The 25,401-nt window shown below is 46.1% G+C and overlaps 1 protein-coding gene across 2 annotated transcripts in view; it reads right to left on the reverse strand.

The window, feature by feature from the left end:
- exoc2 (exocyst complex component 2) overlaps positions 1 to 25,401 on the reverse strand; it is a 59,700-nt gene continuing 34,299 nt past the window's right edge. For both annotated transcript variants that reach the window (XM_054751998.2, XM_070554343.1), the window contains exons 9-28: positions 24,261 to 24,342; positions 24,055 to 24,157; positions 21,739 to 21,857; positions 17,760 to 17,873; positions 17,410 to 17,534; positions 14,924 to 14,992; positions 14,680 to 14,837; positions 14,472 to 14,593; positions 13,855 to 13,916; positions 11,034 to 11,114; positions 10,894 to 10,953; positions 8,263 to 8,324; positions 8,112 to 8,181; positions 6,031 to 6,147; positions 4,764 to 4,905; positions 1,798 to 1,853; positions 1,071 to 1,193; positions 828 to 889; positions 497 to 556; positions 1 to 419 (exon numbers count right to left, since the gene is read on the reverse strand). In XM_054751998.2, the coding sequence (XP_054607973.1) occupies positions 326 to 419; positions 497 to 556; positions 828 to 889; positions 1,071 to 1,193; positions 1,798 to 1,853; positions 4,764 to 4,905; positions 6,031 to 6,147; positions 8,112 to 8,181; positions 8,263 to 8,324; positions 10,894 to 10,953; positions 11,034 to 11,114; positions 13,855 to 13,916; positions 14,472 to 14,593; positions 14,680 to 14,837; positions 14,924 to 14,992; positions 17,410 to 17,534; positions 17,760 to 17,873; positions 21,739 to 21,857; positions 24,055 to 24,157; positions 24,261 to 24,342 (1,881 nt within the window). In that variant the 3' untranslated portion in view covers positions 1 to 325. The remainder of the gene's footprint in view (positions 420 to 496; positions 557 to 827; positions 890 to 1,070; positions 1,194 to 1,797; positions 1,854 to 4,763; positions 4,906 to 6,030; positions 6,148 to 8,111; positions 8,182 to 8,262; positions 8,325 to 10,893; positions 10,954 to 11,033; positions 11,115 to 13,854; positions 13,917 to 14,471; positions 14,594 to 14,679; positions 14,838 to 14,923; positions 14,993 to 17,409; positions 17,535 to 17,759; positions 17,874 to 21,738; positions 21,858 to 24,054; positions 24,158 to 24,260; positions 24,343 to 25,401) is intronic.

Raw genomic sequence — 25,401 nt, forward strand, 5'->3', positions numbered from 1 at the left:
TAGAGACGTTGCTCATTTTATTGGGTGAAACAAACGACGAAGGATAAATTACAACGTTTGATTGTAACAACGGAATCTGTGAGAGAAGACTACATCCACGTCAGACACGAACTCCGTAGCCACGCATGATTAGCATGACACACTCAGCAGGGGCCGTCCTGCACAGTAACAACGAAACGCACTCATTTGGTGTCTTAGAGATGAGACGTGTAGCCACTGTGTTCATCTACTGAAGCAGAAATTGAGGGTGGTGCTAAATAAAAGGAGCAAAGGAAACGGTGCAAGCTGAGCAGCTTGTCGGCTGATCGCACGCAGACGCGTGAGATCATCTCTTCACAGGCTGGATGTTGGGCGGCTGGAAGCAGGTGAGCTGGAGCTGCATGCTGCTCTTAAAGCTGTTCAGCAGATCCTCCAGCAACCTGCGTGTGAAAAGTGCAAACGCCAGTTTAAAACCAGACGGGCGTTCACGAGGCAACAGGAAGAGAACGAGGCTCACTTCTTATCGGCTCCGCTGTGCAGCTGAGGCAGGGACTCCAGAGCCAGTTTGAAGCTGGAGCTGAAATCGATTTCACATTTATCAACACTTGAGCCTGAGAGAATGCAGTTCAGGGCGAGTCTATGTGTGCATCCTGACGTGCACGCTGGCCTACTTCCACGAACGCACACGACACACCACAGAGCAGGCACACAACACAACCAGATTACTTTCACTTCCTCCCCTTAACCCACCAACTAGCATACATAGGGATTGCGGTGAGGGATGTGCGCCTGTTAGGATTTATGTGTGTGTGACACTCTGCGTCATAAATCATCAGGGCTGTACTCACTCGCTATCAGGGTTTAGGTATGTGGCTACGGCGTCCCTCAGGGCGCAGAGCTCGAGTCGGGCCTGAGCGTAGACCAGGGCGGGGTGGAGGTTTACAAAAAAGGAAAACACAAAATCAACAGTTTGCAGTGGCATTATAAGAAACAGCAGGTGGATCCCCCCCCCCCCCCCCCACACACACACACACACTATGAGTCAGGGTCTTAGTATGAGTGGTGGTTGGTGCGAGCATGTCAGTGTGTACCTGCAGGGCTCCGTTTTTACTCAAGGACGACACACACTGCATCAGACGGCACATCTCCTCCGCAACCGATTCCACAATTTTAGACAAAACCCGAGGAACCAGGTCCTTGGAGACGGTGAAGACCTGCGGAGCGGAAGGTTTTGAAGCTGGTGAGACCTGCGAAGGCGGAAAGCTCAAAGAAAAGGTTTGTGGTGTATGCACTGGGTCCGACTCACACAGAAGACTTTAAAAGGGTTGGAAGATTTCAAAAACACGAGCGACCACACATAAATAGTTTGGGTCCTACAGTGAGTGGCGTTCAGCTACAATCTGACCCGCAGCCATTCCCTGGTCAGACGAGAAAACTGTCTGAACTCCTGAGATAAAAGGTCTTCAGATGAAACAAACATGGCAGACGAGGAGGATTTGGATTCACACAGCTCCGTGCCGCGCGATTCTGTCACCTAGCTTTCTGATTGGCTACAAGCCACATTCAACAGGCATAAGCTTGTTTGTACTAGAGATCAGAGACAACACGGCACTTGGAGCGGTCCCGACATGCGTCTGAACAGACCCGAGCACACCTACCCACACTGCAGGAACAAGAGATAAGTTTAAGTTCAGAGTCTTCACGACAGTCAGGCGTGTCCTTAAGACTGTTGGAGGAGGAGCATCGGGTCAAAAATCAGCAAAAATGATCTTGCCGTGTGAATCGGGCCTCAGAGGTCTACTGTAAGTGAGTCTGCACCTCAGCATGAACAGCAATGATGTTCACAAGAGCTTCTTTCAGGTAGTCCCTCACACCTGCAGACACACAAAAACACAGATAATCAACACGGCTGCCGAACCATCTACAGCCTCAAAAACTGCTACAGGCCTCGACCTTCAGGTCACGCATAGTAATGGAGTACCGCACGCTTGACCGCCTTTTCCCCTCCAACATATGTACAGATTTTTGGCACCAATAAGAAAATATCCGATAACCAGGACCACATGAACATTTTTGATGAATGCATGTCTGAGAACATGAAGTCAGAAGACCCAAATCAGAGCAGAAGAAGGTCGGAGCTCTAAGATGAGAAGATACACGATTTCACTATGATCCGGTACGGACATAAAGGTGGCAGCGGCAGCAAGCCTCGATGGCCTAAAAAGTATCTGTCGCAGAGGAAATCTGCTTCGAGGACAAAAACGACACGTGTGTGTGTGTGTGTGTGTGTGTGTGCAGGGGTTTTCCTGGCTCAAACTGAGGCAGAGGTGGTACCATCCTGACCGTGCGCCAGCACACGCGTACTCAACTGCCTCACTTTTTTAAAGGCAAAATATGTTTTCGTTAAGTGTTCTAATCTAAGCTGCTGTTGATTGAATATTCCATTTGACAACGTTTCAAGTGAAACAAAACAGGTTTGCTGCTAAAAAATATGAAATAAAACAACTAAATGATCAGGCTGAAATAACAGACTCTTATTGTGAAAGGCTCAATAATATGCATCAGATTGGTGTTTAGTTCCTTTTTCCCATCTGATATTTATAGTTAAAATGTTTTTAAATATTTGACCTACATTTCAGCAACATTTTAGGTTTGTTTAATTTCACTCATCTTAGTCAAAGTAACACATAAATATAACCAGTAAAATAAAATGCTTTTCATTAACATGCATTTGTGTTGGAAATGGTAATAACATTTCATTTCTGCTGCTAACTATGTAATGGTGGCATGTCTATTATGTACGGGTTGGCAATAATCCAGTTAAAATTATATTCAAAGATAGAAGTGTTTGTGAATTATATACTACAACGGCTTGCCGTACATCCTGCTTCTGTGTGCAGCGGTTCTGATCCATAACACTGCAGGATGCATAATAATCAGGATGGTGGGGACTTTTCATCCGCGTGTAGAGTTGAGTCTTTCTTAGTTTTACGATCATCATGTATTTTTCTGTGCGCCACTTGATCGTGAGACTGCTACCCGTTAGCTTTAGCATTAGCCAATCTGCGTGTAGCTGCACTTTTGATCCCAAACTTTGGACCGGTTCTGCCTTTGCTGGTTCCTTTATTTTCCTCCACTGCATCCAGATGACCACACTGTGCGCCAGTAAAAAGCATTTTTCTTACACGTAACTTACTTTTGTTCAATAAAGTTCTGGGGAGAATAGTAATTCGAAGATGTTGCACCAGTGCTACGTTTAAAAATAGACAGACACGCACAGACAACACTTAACAGCCCTGCTCTGAGGAAGAGCCTGGGGGAAATCAGGACGTCAATAGCACCAACCATAAATATGTACCAACTAGCCAGAAAAGCTAGTTTTGATCTTTGTCTGCAGCAGTTTTAATGCTTTTTGGTGCACCGCTGCTGATACAGCACCCCTAGTGGTGCAACGCTGCAACTGCAGTTAAAATAACATCCATATAGCTGGGGGCAGAGTGAAATCAGGCTGGGGCGGCCGCCACGCAAATTTGGATTCTGTACCCGCGAGATTCGAAAATGCCTTGGGACTTCCGACACCTTCCTCATCGAGAGATCACAACCCCCGCGAGGAATCACACCGTTGCACTTCTCGAAAGAAACTGGCGGTAAACAAAGCCGTTCTGTCACACGTGCTGACGTAAGTTATATATAACATCGCAACGTTGCACTTTATTTTGAAAATAACCGGGGATTTTACCCTGAAACCGTGTGTGGTTTCCTGTCTCGCACTATGCGAACTGCGGAAACTGACGTGTCCCAGAAGCGACTCGCGATAAAAACAGAACTCGATTCCATCTTCAGCGGCGAGGCGCGGCATGCCGCTTCTGGGACGCGCCACACTCCATAGACTTTAACTGGATTCTGTTCGAAGCGGTGCCGCTTCGCTGCCGTTCCGTTCCGCTGATGCTTGCAGCGTGAAACCGGGGTCAGAGGTTTCTGTAGGCAAGTCAGAATCATCAAATCCTAATTCAGTTAGTTAACTTGCCAGAAAAATACAACTAAACACGATCATTGTATGACAAATGTTCTTGTTTTGCAATAAACATAAAACATAACACACATGGAGCCACAAGCGCTATGAAACTCTGATTTACGCTTGAAGATCAGAACAAACGGAGCTGCTGGAAGGTTTAAACCTAGCGAACTCCGACAGCGAAACAACCAAACGCAGCAACAGAAAGAAAGTACTGAAACCGGATTTTGAGTGCCTTGCAGCACTCCACACACCAACACGAGTCCCACACAGAGAGAGAGCAACAAGTGAAAGTATCATATCCTAGAAGTGTGGTTTAGTGTCCAGAAAGTTCCGCTTTCACATGCAGCCCGAACACACACAGTCCCCGAGGCTGCGGCCCAGCTCCAGGGGTTCATCACGACGGGATTTAAAGGTCTGCAGCCCACCTGAGAGCTGAGGTGAAGGCAAACCACACGTTCGCCTTTTAGGTTTCACCTGCCTTTGGTGGGATTCTGCTGAGAAAGTCAGAGTAAACCGGTGTGCAGAAACACCCCCACAGCTCAGCACAAAGGCCACGATAGCAGAATGAGCTCAGCGGCATTTACAGCAAGCCATCAAAGAGCCCTGCCCGTCCCATGACACAGGTGAGCCACAACTGTGCGGATCAGAGCAGCAACGACCCGCTCTCGTGCAACACCGCTCTTGGAGGCTTCTGCATGCCACCGGGGTCAGTTGGTGGTTTCTGCGGCTGAGGTTTTACTGGATGCAGCGTGTCGAGGCTTTTTACCTGCGGGCGTCTGGCAGTCTCTCCAGTCGAAATACCCCGCGTAGATGCCGGGCTCCAGCGATCCCGCGATCGGGTCGGCTCGTCTCTCGATGTAGGCTTCGAAAAGTTTCCTGTCCAGCTCCCGGACAGCGTCCACACTCACCTGTGGGTCGGTTTGAAGACGAGGAGAGGACACGAGCTTTAACAGTTCTATCATCTAAATCATACATGCTAATGAGGTTCTTGTCACCAAATCCCTCACATGAAGCTATTTCAGCAGTCTTACTGACATTTTCAGTACCTTCCAAAATGAGCTGTTTCAGGGCTCTGTCACTTTAAGAAAAACAAGCTGCTGCTGACCACGCCCACACACACACACACACCACCTGATTGGCTGCTGGGAGGTGAGGGCCCAATCCCAATACTCGCCCTGCGGCCTTCGGCAAAGTGCACTTGGAGAAAGTGTGCAGCCTCGCCTCTGTCAGTGCGCCCTAGGGCAGCTGTGGCTACATCGTAGCTCATCACCACCAGTGTGTGAATGTGTGTGTGAATGGATGAATGATACACTGTAGTGTAAAGAGCTTTGGAGTCCTTACTCTGAGAGGCGCTATACAAGCACGGGTCATTTATCATCTAAGGCTACGAGTGTGTGGTGCAAATAACTGCCAAATGGAGACGGGGAGCCTTGTGAGCCGGATGCTGGTCTGTGTGTGTGAATGGATTCAACTGAAACATCTGCACTGGTGCACAGATTCACTCATCTGCACTTTAACTCCTCCAAAGACCAATTCTAGCTAATGAATTAGTGAATTTCTGCTTTAAATCGTTAAACCATGCATCCTCTTTTCTACCGCAACACTATTTCCTGAGGTCAAATGAGCAGAAAGGGGGATTTTTTTCAGTTTCTCGTGAACTTTCATAGCTATAGTTACAAATATTTATACAAACTTTAAACTGTCATCCGTCATATCGGGTGTTCACCTAAAGGAAGCTCTAATTTGAGCTTTCAAAGAGAAATTTGACTGTTTTACAGGAAAACCAACTGAGCTTTATTTGCTCTGTGATTCAGCCATTAGTCATCGTGTGTGTGTGTGTGTGTGTGTGTGTGTGTGTGTGTGTGTGTGTGTGTGTGTGTGAAGAGAAGAAAAGGCTGAAGAGGGAACGGAGCTTTGACGTGTGCGTTGTTTTGGATGACGACGAGTCATCTCGTTGCTGAGAAAGACTGATCGGGTTTATAGTTAGTGACACCCGCGTGAGCTTCTTATCAGACGCGGTTCCTAACACCGACCTGCGTGATCTTCTCCGTCCCCGTGAAGCCGTGCTTCTCAAAGCGATCGGCCAGGTTCAGGAAGGTCCGTCTCTCCAGGTACTGACAGTTACTGAGGATGATGAGCAAACGCTGCTCCTGTAAACACACACACACACACACACGCACGCACGCACGCACGCACACACGCACACACACACACACACACACACACACACTTTAGATGTTTTAGTCAACTGAAGCTTCAGAGGTTTACAAACAAAAATCCGTATTTTGATTTTGTTTGTTTGCACATAAAAAAACTCACAAATTATTTAAAATACGTAAACAAATTGAATAATTTAATCGTTAACATCCACCCATGCTTGTTCGCTTATCTGGGGTCGGATGGCGGGGGCAGCAGCCTAAGTCAAGAGACCCAGACTTCCCTCTCTCCAGCTACTCGGGCCAGCTCCTGCGGGGGAATCCTAAGGCGTTCCCTGGCCAGCCGAGAGATATTCCGTCCAGCGTGTCCTGGGTCTTCCTCAAGTGCTCATCATGGTTGGACGTGCCCGGAAAACCTCACCAGTGAGGCGTCCAGGAGGCATACCAACTAGATGCCCAAGCCACCTCACCTGGCTCCTCTCGATGAGGAGGAGCAGCGGATCTACTCCAAGCCCCTCCCAGATGAACGAGCGTCTCAACCTATCTATAAGTGAGAGAAGTGAGAGTCCAGCCACCCTGCAGAGAAAACTCACGTCGGTGGCTTGTACCCATGATCTCGGTCTTTACCCAAAACTTGTGAGGGTCAGAACGTAGATGGAGTGGTTTATCAAGGGCTGAGCTGGAAGGTGCACTATAATCAGGATTTGTGTTGTACATAAATAAAGATGCCCAAATAACTGGGACCCCCCCCCCCCCCCCAAACCTGGTGGAACAGGTGAAAAAGCTCCGCCCCCTTTAGTTTAAACAGGTCACAGGAAGTGGGATTTTGACTGAACAGATAGTTTGTATATTTTACAGTTTTTACATGATCACAGTTCAATTCGACAGTTTGTGGAGATTTTTCACTGAAACTGACAGTTGATGATGTCACACAGTCTAACTCTCACTTCTTGCATTAATATAGTCAGAATGTCAGTGATTTAGTCTCCTTCCAGCTGCTGCCCCCCCCCCCCCCCCCCCGTAGACTCACGGTTTTGTCTCAAATTCCACCTGAGCCCAGAGGAGGAACTCCCGAGCTGCGTGGACGCGCTGCTGTAAGCGGTCACCTCAAAACTCAAAGAGGTGACTTCTCCAATATAAAACCTGACAGAAACAAAGAAAATCCTGCTGTGTGACCAGCAGAGCCTCACGCTGCTCTTTCTTAGACTTACAGTTACCAAGGTAACCCTAATGATTCACTGGCAGCTGCTTTAACACGTCTTAGGCGCTTGGCCACTAGCGCTCAAACATGTCCAAGCTCAAACGGTTTTAATTTAACGCTCATTTTCTATTCACTCTCAACTGAAACGATCCTAAAAGCGCTCCTGAAACTTTGCATAAACATGCTGATAGATGAACACGTCATGCTCAGAAGCACAATGGCAGCGGTTAGTTTTTACATCAGCCCTAAACGGTGCCGTCCCTTCCTCCTGCCGTGGTCCACGGCGGTCTGAGTAGAACTGAGAGCGAGTAATCGCTGCCCAGCCTCGTTTCTTCCCTGGGAGCTGTTTTCTAACGCTCCAAACACAACCGCTTGAATCATGAGTGAAATCAGTCCAAACGCTGGTCGTCCACTCGCTGTCGAGACGAGCTGCCAAAGTCCCGTCTCGTGTATTTGGGGGTGGGGAAACCCCATCTGCACCTTGCTCCACTTCCCTTTACCAGAAGCAGTCTATACCCCGCTCTTCCGCCTCCTCCCCTACGCCGAGCCCCCCTCACCAGCATGTCAGAGAAGTTACAGGAAACGAGGACGTATCTGCTGCCTGTCCACAACCAGGAAACAGCCTGATAACATTTTGTGGTTCCAGTGACTGATACGCGTTTGTCACCTCGTGGCACAGCGAGCCCACGCTCTGGTGACGCCGCCGGTGTAAACGCCCGACTGTACCACAAACTTAAGGAAGCTGCTTCGTGCTTACAGATGTGGGACTGAAGCCTTCTGGGATGGCGACGAATCGATCTGGAGAGGACAGGTCCACGGAGACGTTGCTGCACAAGCAAAAGAGGCTTTTACGGAGTTTTCAGTGACGAAAACGACAAAAAGAACAAAAAAGTGTTTAAAACACTCACCGAGATGCGCCGAAGTCTCCATCCGTCTTTGTGCTCAGCTGCTCCAAACAGTTAATGAAAGCCTGGGTTGGACACAGACACACACAAGTGCAAACTTCAGTAGCAGGCAGCAGGTGAAGCTGGAGTTAACAGCACCGGGTGGCTCTAACCAGGTGGAGCAGCCACAGCCTAAGGCCATCACAGCACAAGCCTTCTTCAGCTTCTTCTGCTTGTCTGCATTCTCAGACCCAACGTGATGTTCCAGTCTGTCCTCAGGTGAGGTTTGGTGTTTGATCGCTAAAGTTTAGTTGCTCTGATGTTCGTGCTGGTCTTTAACAGCCGTCTCTGTGCAGCGTCTCCTGGATTTGCTTCCTTCTCTTCAGCGCTGGAGCTGGTTTCCCTGCGAGGAAAGTCCCCTACGGTGCAGGGTCTGGATCTGCTGCAGGGTGCTGGACCTGGTGACTCTGGATTAGGTGCTGGATCTAGCTTCACTAGTGGCGGAGCCTTCTCTGGCTTGGGTTCTGGCAGCTCTCTAGATGCAGGGATCTCTCAGATGGTTGCCGAGCTGATGGGCCTGAGGCCCAACCGTCCGTACCAGCAGCTTCCCTGGAATTCTGACCACATCCCACTAGACATGGTGGAGGAGCGGCCCATCTACCCCTCATCCCACGTCGTCCATTCCAACAGCGGCTACCAGCGTGCACGAGACTTCCGTACCGACAGCAAATACACCCATCCCCGTGCCTGGAACCAGCGCTCAGTGGTGGCGCAAGAGCAAATGAGGTCAAACTGGTCAAGATTAAAAGCATGAAGTTAGTTGGGCTGCTGCCTGCCGGGATTGAGTTTTATTAATCTTGTTCAGGTTGAACAGAAGTTGAGTCATGACGGGTAAAGTCACATCTGTCAGAAAATCCTTCTAAAGGTCTCCCTGAAGCTTATTTATTTGTTTTGCACCAACATGGCTGACTAATGTGACCTCCCACGCTCCATCTCAAAACCCCCGACCCTGGACACCAATGCTGGCTTTAGTGTGGTGACCTCCTGCGAACTCTTGCCTTTCCTGGGACCCACTTGAGTTTGTGTTCAGATGCAAAGAACTGTAATAAGCCATCCTTGCTGTGTACAAGTACCGCAGGTCTCACCTGTCCAGCAGGTAAAGTTAAAATTCTTTAAAGGGACTTCACGGACTTCTGAATTTTTATGCTCGCGATTGCCCATCAGGCCAAAAGCGTAACGGCAGCTTCAATAGTAGGCTCGTGCACGAGGCGCGCATGCTGTACGTGCACACTCCTTAACGAAAATAATAGCTGAGACAGTCCCGTGTGTGTGTGTGTGTGTGTGTGTGGGGGGGGGGGGGGGGGGGGGGGGGGGGCGGAGGACAGAGGACAGGAGAACACGCAGCTAATTAATTAAATAATGTGGTTCTGTACCTTTCTCTTCAGCACAGCGACGAAGGTTTATGATGGGTCAGTCCTCCTGCATGCTCAGATCATTCCCTTCCCTTGCTTGAAAAATTGTTCCAAAATGAAAGTTGAACCCACATCTTTTTCATCTGTGAATTCAATGCCGTTCGGCGAGTCTCAAATAAAAATTTGGGCATCTTACTGTAAAAAAATATACCATTAATGTAAAAAAGAAACTCTAAATGAACTATGTTCACATCCAGAATCGAACCTGGGTCTTCTGCACGAGTCAGACATCTTACTAAGTGAGCTAAAGCTCCAGTAACATTCGATGTATCTGTAACATTTATATCCTTGATGACAGCTGAAACAACGTTCAAAGAACGGTTCGGAGTGAAAATGGCTATTTTGTTGCTAATTTGCAGGAAATATCTAGAAGGAAGTTCTACAGAAAGTAGCTAAGGGTCCTCAGAAATGTAGCTAGCTTTGTCACTAGGCGTTAGGAACAGCGACAAAGTGGCACTGCCTCTCTCTTTGCTGCTAAAGCTACGGATAGCAAATGCTACGGGCGATGCCTGAGCGTGAACGCGCATGAAGCAGCCTGCTCGACCCGAGCATCTCTCTTTTTCTGTGATTTTACAGAAAAACAGGCAATCACAGTAAAAATGCCAGGGCTCATTCTACAGGACCAGGGCATTGCAGGAGAATGTATGAAGAAGACATTTATTATTTCTCTACATGTTTTGGCTGTCAGACTTCCATAATGCCCCTTTAATCTCAGCAGGAACATTAAACGTCGACATGAACTATGGCTGCTCAGATGTTGGTACATAAAATGTAAACTTAACCAAAATGCCGTTTCTAGATGCCGCTCTTAGACCAGGATAGACCCTTCACATCTACAAATGCTGACCTTCTCAGATGTATTTAAGCAGGTAAACAAGTTCATGCTGACTTAAACTTGGGTGATTTGGGTCTTATAATGGTTAACACCCCATAAATAAGCAGCATTACAGACGTTTTATTAAATTCCTCCAGTTTTACAGGCACTACCATTTTAGTTCCAACACTGAACAAAAAAGCAGAAATCTTCATGCGGTGAGATCTTTGCTGTAAAATTCACAGCAGGAAGCAACTCAACTGTCCAGACAGAACTGTCACAGCTCAGCTGCACATGCACAGAGCACATCCTCAAACCAAATGAGACTAAAGTCTAATAAAAAACAAAAAGGGATCTGAGAGGTCTCACCTTCATGATGCTGACACCGAGCTCTGCAGCCTGGTCCTGGACCTGGTCTAGCTGCAGCACCTGGGAGGGGGCAACATTATAAACTCACAGGTTAAGGTCCTAACAAAGGAACAACCCTCCACACTGGAGCTGGAGCTTACATTGATCTCTCCAGGTTTGATTTCCAGAGGCTCTTTGAGGGACTGCAGCATCTGAACTATGCACTGTTCAAACTTGGAAGGCTGCAAAAAAAATAAATAAAAAAAAGACAAATTTAGAACTCTAAATAGAACAAAATGAATGCATATTTCTAATTTAAAACCCCAATTGTAACGTCACTCCTTCTCATCTGAGCGTATTAAACGTGTTTACAGGATAAAAGAACCAAAGCAAAACAACCCTGCAGGTGTTAGTCGCTCCTCTGCTCCAACACACCTGGTATAACCACTGAAAACCCTCCTCAGAGCATCTTTGCTACGTTCTTGCTGCGTCTGATTCCTAATTCCATGTTTGGTTCTTTATTTAAAACACAAAAAAGGTTTCTTTTTACCTTGCTATGCTTCTGAGAACATCTTCTTCTACAGGAGCCTGATATTAGCATCAACATCTAAAACACGCGGGGCAGCTGAAGCATTATAAATTCTCTGATTCCAATTATGAGCAGCAGCTTTTATCTAAATTAATCCAATTTGGGTCAAAAAGTCTGAGACTAAAACATCAGAAAATAGAAAATTTCTGCAACAAATAAAGTTGTAAAAACACAATTTTATTTTATTTCAAGTGTCTTTAATAAATAATCATGAAATAAAAACGTGTTTAGATTTTGTACCATACACATTCCTCTCATATGATTCATTAAAGGTGTGGTCCACTAGACTAAAATACATCTGCAGTGATCTCAGGTAGGGCAAGGATTTCCGGATCTAAAAGATAACCAGACCAGCGGAGAGCTTCAGACGACAGGACTAGGGTTGTCACGGTAACCGGTGTAGCGGTAAACCCCGGTAAAAACAGTTGACAATAATAATAACCGTCTTGTTTTTTAAAACTATATTATCTCGGTGGATTACCGTGGCTGTGTAGGCTCGGTGACCCTTACCAGCCACCGTATCATCTGCTGAAGTTGCCGGCGGCACATGCGCACTTTGTTGTTTACAACCAAAACTTTCTTGAAGCTAAAGCTGAAATAATGGCCAAAGAAGGAGACGGCAGCGCTCAGGACATTTATTATCCCTCAAAGAAGACAAAGTGGGAAGTACGGGCATCTTTTGGATATCTGAAGAATGCCGAGGGACATTTGATAGAAGACGGCTATCCTGTTTGCAGCACGTGCAGAAAAAGTGTCTGTGAAAGGCAGCAGCGCTTCAAATCTCATGACACATCTGCGTGACCATCACCCACAACTCTACAGTCAACGCAAGGCAAGCTAACATTAGCGTTTTAGCTAAAATGCGTGATCCGAGGATTTGGGTTGAGGGAGAATGCAACGAGTCGCTATATAAAGCAGCCGCAGCGCCGCTACCTGCATATAAACCGTGTCGCGGACACCGCCATGTTGAAATGACGCTATGCATTACGGGGCTCCCAGGGGCAGATAAGAGTTGGTCTCTCTCCGAGAATAATTATGAATTTAACAACGATTACTGCCTGATGACATTTTCCCACATCTGCAAAGCTCACTGGAAGGACACAAACCGAGGACAATACTTTCCTGATATAGGGTTTATTACTCAAGTAAGGGTAAAAAAGTATCTGATTAGAAGGCTACTTGAGTACTGAGTATCATCTGATCTAATATTTTTAAATGATGACATCAAACAGACATAAAATAAGAAGTTATGGGCAAATATTGGTATTTTAAAGACTAAAGGGGAAAAATGTAAACAAATAAACAACATAATTACAAAATAACACATTTTAGGCTAAATTTAGACACAAACTGAGGACAATATTTTCCTGATATACAGGGTTTATTTTGAAAATGTAACACATTTAAAAAAATACCGCGATAATACCGAAAACCGTGGTAATTTTGGTCACAATAACCGCGAGGTTACATTTTCAGATCGTGACATCTCTCCTCTGATTGGCTAACAGCAACACGACTCTACCACTGCGTTCTGCAACGTTGATGTTTTACCTCCACAGATAACACAAGCCTGGAGGAGTTCTGCTGTGTGGTGGAGCTGCTAATGTTAACAGTTAGCTTCTACTAGCCGAGGCGTCCTCTGCTGTTTCCTGGACGCTAAACCAACAACAGCCTTCCCCGTCGTGAGGCCAGATGGGTGAGTCCATGAATGTTGGTGACAGTGTGACGTAGATCTGTCAGGACTTTCTATCCTAGAGTTTCACCGTCTGTTTTCTATCAGAAGCTAATGCAGGAGATAGGTGTAGGAGACTATTTCATGTTCAGCCTGCATGAAACACTCAGGGTGATCCATCATGATCAGAAACAACCACTAAAAGTATTTTGTCAGTGTACCACTCCTTTAATATCCCAGAACAAGAGACGCTGCTCTGCACTGTTATTTTCTGACCAATCAGAGCAGACCAGATGCTTCTGGATGAAGACACGGGAAACAAAACTAAAGACTTCAGGAAGAAATCAGCAAAAGGAGGAAAACTTATGGGAATAGTCAAATTATTATATGAACACATTTATCCCCTTTAATAAACTGTAACTTAGACAAATGGCCTGTATTTGTGTAGCGCCTTCATAGCGTTCTACAACCCCCCAAGGCGCTTTACAGCACAATCAGCCATTCACCCGTTCACACGCCAGTGGTGATGCGCTACGATGTAGCCACAGCTGCCCTAGGCGAGGCTGCTGAACACCGGCGCCACCAGCAGGGAAGGTGGGTTAAGTGTCTTACCCAAAGGACACGCCAGCATAAACATTCAAGCTGCAAGACCAAACAACAACAACAACAACAAGGGAAGCGTTTCATGAATCTGCTGCTTGGAGCTGCGACACGCCCTTACCAGACTGGTGATTCCCTCGTTATCAACGACCCAATCTTCCTTCTCAGCAAGCCTCTTCACGTCTAAATGCATAAAACCAAGAGAAATTAGAACAGAAAAAGCAGCTTTTCTTTATGCAGCAGCAGGAAGTTTATTGCTGAAAAACTAAAACCAGAGAGAATTTAAATTCACTTCTTTCTGCCCAGACCGCAGTCGCTCCTCTCAAAATGACCAGACACAACCACAAGTGAAACCTGTCTGGTTTTGGTCTCATAATTTCATCACAACCTGGAGAACGGCGAGCTCAAACCACCCGACGGCTAATCATCAACGCAGAGATGGGACATGAAAGAACCCGTAAGAAACAACGAACGAGTCATTTCCCTGGTTAGCTCCGCCTAAATCTAGCGCGAGACTTGAACAGTTCACCTTTGTTGATTCCATCTTTCCTTCTCTGATTCTGTGTCCTAGCTCCTGGATAAGCCGGTTTGCATTTGAAATTCCTCCCACTTGCTTCAGACTTTGACTGAAAACACTAAACGCCTTTCCTGAACACGCGACGGAAGCCTCGGGAATCGTTCCGCCAAACGAAACGTCTCATTTCAGGCCATTTTTCTATAACGGAGTGATGGTCTCACCTTCGGTCGTGTGCAGCAGAGTCATCATGAGACAGTGAACTCTCAGCTCGAACAGCAGATCCTGGATCACCTGCAGCAAATCGTTTGGGATCTCCAGAGCCGACAGCGCCTCATGACAAGCCCTGAAGGTCATTACCAAGGTCATTTACGACCAAAGCTCCAAACCACCACTGAAGAAACGTGTTAGAGGAGCCAAACGAGGGAGAACCTGACGATGTGTATGATTTGGGTCAGCCAGGCTCCCGTCAGCTCCGCCTTGTCCTCCCAGCCTCCATAAAGACTCAGCTCAGCGGGGGGCATGGTGGTGGGGAGGAGGGCGCCTCGGATGAACTTCACCAGCCTGCTGGTTAGCTCTTCAATCATCCTCTGTGAAAGAGGCAACAGGGTTTTAATGCAACATGTTCTAGAAACTTTAAGGAATTAAGAAAAGAACACTTTACACGTCTTCCTACTTTAAAATCGTTCTGCCTCTGTCTGGCGTTCTTCTTGGACTTTTCAACCTGGCCGGATTTCTCTCCCGTCTGCAGAAATAAAGAAAGACACTAAATATTCACTTGGGCACAAAGATCAAGGACATCTGATGTAAAAGACTTCCCCTTTAAACCAGATTCTGAATTTTCTCTTTTACTTTTATTCCATCATGTCTTTAAAGAGCAAGTCACCCCCAGATCAACTTTATTTTTCTGATAAACTATATAAATGTGTGTCTAATCGTGCTGCAGACACGTGTAGTCAACAGTTTTGCACTTTAGTGCATTTTAGTTAAAATTGTAATTTTCTGCCTAAAACTGTCAGAGTTGTGCCGTTGTCAGGTAAAAACTCTGCACCACATTTGAATTTAAATCTGCCATCGCTATGGGCTAAGAGGCACCCTAGAACATTAGCTGGTACCATATTATGTCATAATGTCATTGTGCGCCTGTGTGTGTGTGTATTTGTTAGCGGCTCCGTCCTCTCGGTCTGAAAACAGCATTTGTTGCATTTTTCAAACAGGAAGTGGGAGTGGAGTAAGACTCTGGTAGGGGGTGACTTGCTCTTTAACGAGCAAGTCACCCCCAAATAAACTTTTTTTTGCTGATAAACTAAATAAACGAGTGTCTAATCGTGCTGCAGAAACGTGTCGTCAATAATTTTGCACTTCAGTGCATCTTAGTTAAAATTTAAATACTCTGCCTAAAACTGGCAGTGTTGCGCCGTCGCCAGGGAAAAATTCTGCACTGTATTTGAATTTAAATCTGCCATCGCTATTGGCTAAGAGGTATGCTATGATGTTAGCTGGTACATTATGATGTCACAATGTCGTTGTGAGCCTGTGTGTGTGCGTGTATTTGTTCGCGGCTCTGCCCTCTCGGTCTGCCAAGCAACAGTATTTGTTGCATTTTTCAAACAGGAAGTGGGAGTGGAGTACGACTCTGGCAGGGGGTGACTTGCTCTTTAAGTGCTTCGGTGGGTCTTAAAGGTTTGGAAATGCCAGAATCCCACTGGGATTCACATGTTGGGAGTCGAACTGCAAACTGGTTTGTGGAGGGAGATTCCGGGAACTCTGAACATATTTAAATAAATTGTTCATGCAGCTAATTTCCTTCTAACATAATCACAGAGTCTGCATCAGGGCCTGCAGAATTCTAGTCCCGGTTCCTTCCTTTAGGCCTATCTTGTAAACGGCCTGCATTTATATAACGCCTTCTAGATTCCTACAACCCCCCAAGGTGCTTTACAACACAAGTTAATCACAGTCATTCACACACTCACACCCTGGTGGTCATGAACTACATTGTAGCGACAGCTGCGCTGGGCCACGCTGCAGAACACAGGTGCTACCGGTCCCTCCGACCACCACCAGGCAAGGTGGGTGAAGTGTCTTGCCCAAGGACACAACTGGCACCAATGGAACCTGGTTTCATACCAGCAACCCACCTTTTATAGCGTGAACAAAGCTGGGGTCTCCATAAACACAAATGCAGTGATTGAGGAGGAAGATTCCAGGAAGTCAAACAACATTCGGTGGCTGAATTTCAGTTAAAACGTAATTTATTTGTTTCTGTTTACTGACGATTAGTTTTGTTATTCTAATCCTAAAAGAAACTTAATTATTTATTAAAATTGTCCACTTCAAACCACAAAAAGAAACTATCTTTGATTGTAACCTTTCTTGTTTTAAAACAAACATCCGGCCTCGTTTCTGGAGCGAGAGTCCAAAAGATGAACAGGGTTAGGTGAGACGACGTTGGTGGACAAATCGCACATAAATGAACGTTGTGACAAAGTAGCAATACGACATTTTTCACAAATGTACGGAAGCCTTTTGCTGCCACTTTTTCAGAAATAAAATCTGTTCTTACAAAATGTTTCACACACAATCAGAACCGTTCCACTTTAACTCGTTCGCACGTTTTTACTGTGTGGGCGTCGGACGAGCCCCCACACCGAGAGAACAAACATCTCAGCTCTAAGGCCGATCTTCATCCGCGTACGTCACACGTCACATGATCAGGAAGCAGAACATCCATGTGCTAGGAGATCGTTTTGGGCCGCTGCTGTAAAAAAAAGTGAGGAGCGAACCGGAAAAGCTTCTGCCGATCATAATTCAACAACGGATTATGAAAGAACGGATAACGCTCAAAACGCGCGGATTCTTCCTGATGTAAGAGGCGAGTCTCCTCTTTGTTTTGGTTGTTTTGGCGTCGACATCATCCTAGAGCGCAACGTTCTGTCACTCTTAAAAAAAACAGTAAAAACGGTGAGAAACGCTGGCGGCGAATGAGTTAATGATACAAGTTCACGTCAACATCTGGTATGGTTTGATTTTATTTTGAAAGGGTGGCAGCTAAATGCTTTGGTACACATGTCACACGGTTTCTGGAAGTTTCTGTGCAGTTTCGACAAACACAAACTGGTCGCGCCACCATTTGATTTCCAAACTCTTCGGGTGTTTTACCTCACTAAAAAGACTCCCATTAACGTAGGAGATCCAGAGCTTCCAGAAGTTGGGCAGCTGACCGATCACCACGTCAGAAAGCTTCTCCACAAACTGAACCTGCGGGGGAGTTTCGAAGCGCCACGCTGCAAGAAGAATGGCAGAAAGTGGTGGTTGGAGGAGTTTTAGAGACCCACACAACCGGCTCATTCTGGGAACTGAAAAGGTGTTTGTTTTTCTTTATTGTTTGTGTCGTTACTGCACGGGCCGATGCGAGCAGCTTCCCGTAAACGCTGCACATGACAACAAATGTAGTGGAGGACAGGGAAGCCCCTCCTCAGCACACGGTGTGTGGGCGAAGCTGCACTCACTGCTGGGCCGCGGCGATCGCAGACTGCCCCCTCGCTTCAGAGAGGCGGAGTGGCTCAGCCTGCTGAGGGCGGAGGGTCGGGTATCCCCCTCCAGGTCCAAAGCTCCAACCCCCACTGAAGGACAAGAAGACAAGACATGAACTTGGAGGACGAAGAAACACACATTTCAGATTTTTAATAAGCCATTTTCATAATTCCACATTCCTCCATAAGCTCAGCAGGTTTTCACACCAAACAATCCTTTCTCCGCCTTTCTTTGTTTGTGTTCCGGCCCGTTTCTGACCAGACCCACCGCCGAGAGAATGTCCTGTTATTTCCACGGGGGGAAACGGAGCGCCGGGGTTTGAGGGTGGATTCACATCAGGAACACGAGTCACCCCAGAGCTCCACTAGATGGCAACAGAGAGCTGCACCGCCTCAGTGACTTTAATTAATTAATCTGGAAGGTCACTACACAGCCTCAGCAGTGGGATGGGATGGGTGTGTGTGTGTGTGTGTGATGAAAGTGAAACAGCAGCAAAGCCATGAGACCAACAAACTGCAACAAAGAAAATGAAACGTAGAGAGAAAAGTTGTGCAACGCTGCAGGACGCCTACATGGAGTCGGTGTAAACGAAGGGAGATGGATGGCCACATTTCCAAAACATGTGTGACATGTGCACATGCGCGCGCACACACACGTGTAAAGGAGTACTGGTGAGTCAGTGTCTGAATGCAGTGTGTGAGCAAGTCTTGAGAAATCCCCGAGCTGAGGAGAGAACGTGGCGAACACAAAAAACAGCCGACTAGAAAATGTAAGGAAATTCTCAACTGAGTCAGATTATCTGTAAACGGGCAAATGTTTCTGATATGTGACACGCACGCACGCACGCACACGCACACGCACACACACACGCACACACACACACACACACACACACACACACACACACACACACACACACACACACACACACACTCGCTCTCTTTTATTTACTCAACTCCTTATATTTTGGTGCTTTATTCTCTGAAGAATAATTTTATTTATAAAGTTGATTTTGTTCGTATTTCCTAATAAAATGATTTGTCTGGTTTCTACATATGAAGTGAAAACGAGTTTAAAAAAACACCAGTTTGCATCAATGTTATTTTAAAGTGATACGTAATTTTCACCCATTTTATTTATTTTCTCTCTAAATAAAAACTATCTTTATTCTTCTTCTACAGCGTGAAATAAAGCGGTCTCACGCCTTTGCCAACATTTTATTCAAGCCAGTTTCAGGGTGACGTTTAAAGATTACACATGCAAACTCCACATCGTTTCACTTCCACATCTCGAACAAGAGTTCTGCTACAGTTCCAAGCACTTTCAAGGATTTCAAGCACTAAGAAAAACCCTGAAAGTAAAACTTGGCATCCAGTTTTATGCGTGAATTTTCATGATTATTATTAAAGAAATTATTCTAAATCGAGTCAGCAAAGCCATAAAAACAAGACTGATATCACATCTAAAGTCCCTCAAGTTGTTCATTCATGACGCATTTCTACCCTGAAAACGTCTCCTGCTGATGATATTAATGTTGGCAGACAACCATAGATGAAAACTCAGATTGTAGCAGGAATACTGGGAGTGTTTAGACAAGGAAAGGCAGGAAAAATCCATCTTCCTTGGACCAGAATGATGGATTTGTCTACTTCACGTTTAGGACAAGTCACAGATTTGTTAATGGAGCGACAGCTGCACCAGAACCAGCTCTGGTCTGGTGTTCTCTAGAAAACACAGCAATGGCTCCAGCTAGTGCAGAGATAGCAGCTCCATCACAGACGGTGTGACTGGAGGAGGAAGAAGCTGCCAGCAGTGAGGATGAAGAGCGGGGTTAGAAGTGGATGTGGCTTGGTGAAGATGGCTGCCAGGGGGAGGGTTCGTTTCAGGGGAGGGAGGGTTCTCACTCGGACCGCAAAGACGAGATGGCAAAGAGAGAGCAGGTGTGTGTGTGTGTGTGTGTGTGTTGGGTGACAAGTAATATGCATGTGTGTGTGTGTGTGTGTGTGTGTGTGTGTGTGTGTGTGTATACTTTGGATGAGCTGTAAGCAGGCTTTTGCACATCAGACACGTTTACAGGGTATCTGCAGGTTTAAGGGAGCCAAATTTAAGACTTTTTAAGTCCTTTTTAAAGCCACTTAGACCAAATTTAAGCTATTTTTTAAATTAAATTTAAGCTATAATTTCCAGCTATTGCCTGGAACCGGTGCTAACCACGTCGTGAACGTGGGATTAGGCATCCAGTTACCATTAAACTTGCACTTCCCCATGGCGCAAGCTCTCACTAGCTTAACCAGCTAATGTGCTCATCTAAAAACAGCCCCCTTTCACAACCAACGGAATGTGTACGGTTCCGCTTACGGCAACATCGTACACAAAAAATGCTGAACACTAACTAGAAATTCACGAAAATTTTTATAGAAATAAAATAATCTAGTTTATTGGGTCTTTGGTAATTTAAGACCTTTGGAAACTGGATTTAAGGATTATTTGTCATTTTTAAGGATTTTCAAGGCCTTAAATTTGGAAAAGCTAATTTAAGACTTTTTAAGACTTTTTAAGGACCCGCGGATACCCTGCGTTTAGAAGTGCAGCTTAAAGGATGGAAAAGGTTTTTATTTCTGTTAGAAAGTGAAATGATCTTAAAAAACAAACAAACAGCAAGTTGATTTAAATGTTACTGACCCTGAAATGCGTGATTCACTCCTTTAACCTACATGAGCAGTGGTCTGCAGCAGACATGGATGCCTGGAGTCGTTCTCGGGGGAAACAAAGCTCAGGTGTGCCGTTTCAGGAAGTCAGCTGATGGAGAAAGAGGCTCTGGAGTCTTACATCCCACTCGTGATTGGCCAACAGCCGCACGACTCTACCACCGACTCTGGTTGCTCTGCAACGTTGATCTTTTATCTCCACAGATAACACAAGCCTGGAGGAATTCTGCTGTGTGGTGGAGTAGCTAATGCTAACGGTTAGCATTTACTAGCAGAGACGTTCTCTGCTGTTTCCTGGACGCTAAACCAACAACAGCCTTCCCCGTCGTGAGTCCAGATGGGTGAGTCCATGAATGCTAAGTGAGAGGGTGACGTAGATCTGTCAGGCTATTCTAATCCTAGAGTTTCACCGTCTGTTTTCTATCAGAAGCTACTGCAGGAGATAGGTGTAGGAGACTATTTTCATGTTCAGCCTGCATGAAACACTCTGAGTGACCCGTTAGAATCAGAAATCATCAAAAAACGTGGTTTCTCAGTGTTCCACGCCTTTAATGTTGACGGCTTTTATTCCATCTTTTGTTGGGTTGTTTTTAAACCTGTTGACAAACCAAACGTAGAAGTGAGGCTTCACATGCATGTGCAGGAGCACACGTGTCATAAATCATGCTAAATCAGACACCTTTGGGCTGATTTACAAACTGGATGTAAATAATGGGTGGAAAGCATACATTCTGATTCTTGACTAAACCAAACGTATCTGAGGTGTAAAACCTCTCATCATCACACACCCCCCACCCCTCTAGCTAGCCTTAGCATTAGTGGTGTTTACGTTCCCGCTGCTCGACGTGCAGACCCCCCTTAAACGCGTGTGGAGGATCTTCCTGAGTGGACGGTTTCACGTCCACATTCCTCTGCTGGCTGACTTAACCGAGGAACGGCTTTAATTGGGGTTAATTGTTCCAATCCATGTGTGAAGCAGCGCGTGAGGGAGTTTATGTGTGCGGTAACGTGTCAGGCTCTGAAACCCAAGTCCAAAGCAAACGCTCCCCCTCTTTCATCTTATTCATACGTTCATGAAAAAATAAACACACACATGCCTCCAACAGAACAGGCGCGGGCGGGGGCGCAGCTGGATTTCTCTTTCTTCGTTACTTCCAGGCTCACATGACATCAACTTGCTGCATGGTTGCAGATGCTAAATAGGGGCTTTTCAGTGTGTGTGTGTGTGTCAGCTCTCGTTCCTCACCTCTTTGGCCGTTGATGAACCCGTCTCTGCAGTTCTGCATCAGCTGCAGGATCCGCTTGTGCTGAGCGTCGATGCACTTCCACGCCGGGTCGCCCGGAGCATGGAGGTCGGACAGATACCTACGCACCACGCAGGCCAGACAAATAAACACACGCTGAATCAGAAACAGGAGTTCCACCCCGCCTTCGGTCTGTAAGTGTTTTCGCTTTAGGTCATTCGTGACATCGAAGCAAAGCAGGAAAAGGTGTACATTTAAAAATTAGTGGCTGCAAAATAACATCTTCATTCCTCACTGGAGCAGAAAGTCTTCGGGTGTTTCTCAATGCCAAGGAACCTCGCCTTGATGCCTTGGCCCCGCCCCGGTTGCCTAGGAGGTACGTCATCGGGAGCCGCCAAGATGGGCTCCAATGTTCACGTTCTACCGAGGCGTGTGTTCTCCGTTTGTTAGCCGTTTAGCTAGCTGAGCGAGGACACAAGGCGAGGTGTCTTGTAGCCTAGCCTTGGTCAAAAATTACCCACAATACACCGCGGTATTTTCAAAACGACGGCGAATCAGAAGCCGGCAGCTACTTCGGGGCTAATTTTCACGTTTAAAAGTAAGTCAACTAATTTAAAATGTTTTTTTTAGATCAAAGAAGTTATCTATGGTTGGTTAGTAGCTTAGTAGTTGCAGCTTCGGTGGTTAGCGGGTAGTAACTCGCTTATATATTTAATTTAATAAACATATACACAATTTAAAAAGTAAAAGGCTCGTCATATATTTATATTGAAACTAATACAGGGTATCTGCAGGTTTAAGGGAGCCAAATTTAAGACTTTTTAAGACCTTTTTAAGGCCATTTTGACCAAATTTAAGCAATTTTAAAAATATTAAATTTAAGCTATAATTTCCAGCTATTGCCTGGAACCGGTGCTATCCGGGATTAGCCATCCAGTTACCATGAAACTTTCACTTCCCCATGGCGCAAGCTCCCACTAGCTTAACCAGCTAATGTGCTCATCTAAAAACAGCCCCCTTTCACAACCAACTGAATGTGTACGGTTCCGCTTACGCCAACATCGTACACAAAAAATGCTGAACACTAACTAGAAATTTATGAAAATTTTATAGAAATAAAATAATCTTGTTTAATGGGTCTTTGGACATTTAAGACCTTTGGAAACTGTATTTAAGGATTATTTGTCATTTTTAAGGATTTTTAAGGCCTTAAATTTGGAAAAGCACATTTAAGACTTTTTAAGGCTTTTTAAGGACCCGCGGATACCCTGTAATACGTTATCTCACGTGTCACGTGACGTTACGTGACCGCCGTGGAAGCCGCGGTCACGTGATGTAAGTCTGTTCCGTTTAACCGTTTTCTTTGACCAAGGAAGGACAGCGTCCTCGTAGGCAAGGCGCCTTGACATTGAGAAACACCCTATGAGAAGAAGTTTGTGATGTTCTGTCTGTGATGGGTGCTATAAAATAAAATGTACTTAATTAACTATAAGATGACAGAGAAAGTTACAGGAATCTTCTCCAGTCAGCAGCAACACATCTAACCAGCTTAGGAAAAGAAGACTACGCAGGTCTCACTGGAACCGGCCCTGTCGCGGCTGGAATCGTCCCACAACAAAAAGACAAATCAACGTTTGCACAACGAGAGCTTTTCTCTATAAATGCAGACATGAAAAGGACCTTTTCTGATCTCCTGAGCACTACAAACAGTTCTTTTCCACCCCAGTAATCATAATCCACCTCCAGGAGTTTATTCCCTGAACCTCACTCCAGACTCTGGGAATATCCGATGATTCAGCATCTAAACTGTGGCCTGGCTTCATCCACTTTCATCCCATAAACCAGCTGCCCGCTTGTTTCTCATTAGGTGGCATCTCTCAAGAGTTCAAGCGAGAACCTCGGGAGCGCGGACCCCTCCACGCCCCCGCCCCCCCCCGATCCTGAAGAGTAAACAGGAGCTGAGTGGGCGTTCGGAGCCGAGCCTAATGCACCAGGATGAAAGATGTTACCATGTGGCTGAGAACTGGTCTCTGTGATCCTGACAGGTTGCTCCTAACAATAATAAATGGAGAGAAACCACAAGTATGAACGGGCAGATGGATATGGGGGGTGGGGGGGGGTGGGGGTGGGGGGGGGGGGGCACCAAAAAACAAAGCAGCCACATAACAGAAAGATGTGGAGATTCGAGGAAAGTGAGATGTAGAAAACGAAGCCGAGGTTTGAGGTTCTGGTAAACAAAGACATAAACAGACACAAAAGAAACTGAAACAAGGGCTCATTTTGGACATCGTGACGCGTGAAAGTTCAGGAATCCAAACCTGATGTATCTTTTCTGGTCGTGGAGCGTGGACGGCGTCTGCAGAAGTCTGTCCAACAGGAGCCTCCTCAGAGCTTCGATTCTCGTCTCCACCTCGGCATAAACTGAACCAGAGTCAGAAACCATCACTGCAAAAACCTCTAACTGACGTTTAAACAGCAGCACTCGTGCGCTTCGGCTCGCACGGCGCCAGAAACCATCGCTGACCTTTTTTGAAAACGGTAACTTCGGTGTTCCCAAACAGAGATTTGGCTTTCTCGTAGTCATTGATCACCACGTCGTAATCTCCCTGGGAACAAACGTCAGGCAATAATGTTGTTTTTAAATAACTCATCAATCATTGCATCTACTGTGTGTTTAAGCCTCTCTAGCCCCGCCCCCCCGGTTGACTCATCCAACCTCAAAACAAACACATACAGATAGGACACGTAAACATCTCTACGCAGTCGTGTCCAACAGTCTCTCGTCTGAAGTCTCAATAGTTTACTCTGAAATTTTTAAGTTTTGTTGTTTAAAAATCCACCAACACACACACACACACACACACACACACACACACACACACACACACACACACACACACACACACACACGCGCGCGCACACACACACTCTCTCTCTCTCCCACACACACACACACACACACACACACACACACACACAGTCTCACACACACACACACACACACACACACACACACACACACACACACACACACACACACACACACACTCTCACTCACACACACGCGCGCGCACACACACACTCTCTCTCTCTCCCACACACACACACACACACACACACACACACAGTCTCTCTCTCACACACACACACACACACACACACACACACACACACACACACACACACACACACACACACACACACACACAGTCTCTCTCACACACACACACGCACGCACACATACACACACACACACTCTCTCTCTCTCTCACTCACACACACACGCACGCGCACACACACACACACACACACACACACACACACACACACACTCTCTCTCTCTCCCACACACATGAACACACTCTCTCTCTCCAGGGTATCTGCAGGTTTAAGGGAGCCAAATTTAAGACTTTTTAAGACCTTTTTAAGGCCACTTGGACCAAATTTAAGCTATTTTTAAAATTAAATTTAAGCTATAATTTCCAGCTATTGCCTGGAACCGGTGCTAACCACGTCGCAAACGTGGGATTAGCCATCCAGTTACCATTAATGTTGCACTTCCCCATGGCGCAAGCTCCCACTAGCTTAACCAGCTAATGTGCTCATCTAAAAACAGCCCCCTTTCACAACCAACTGAATGTGTATGGTTCCGCTTACGACAACAT

This window comes from Nothobranchius furzeri, chromosome 8 (genome assembly GCF_043380555.1).
Source record: "Nothobranchius furzeri strain GRZ-AD chromosome 8, NfurGRZ-RIMD1, whole genome shotgun sequence".
NCBI lineage: Eukaryota > Metazoa > Chordata > Actinopteri > Cyprinodontiformes > Nothobranchiidae > Nothobranchius > Nothobranchius furzeri.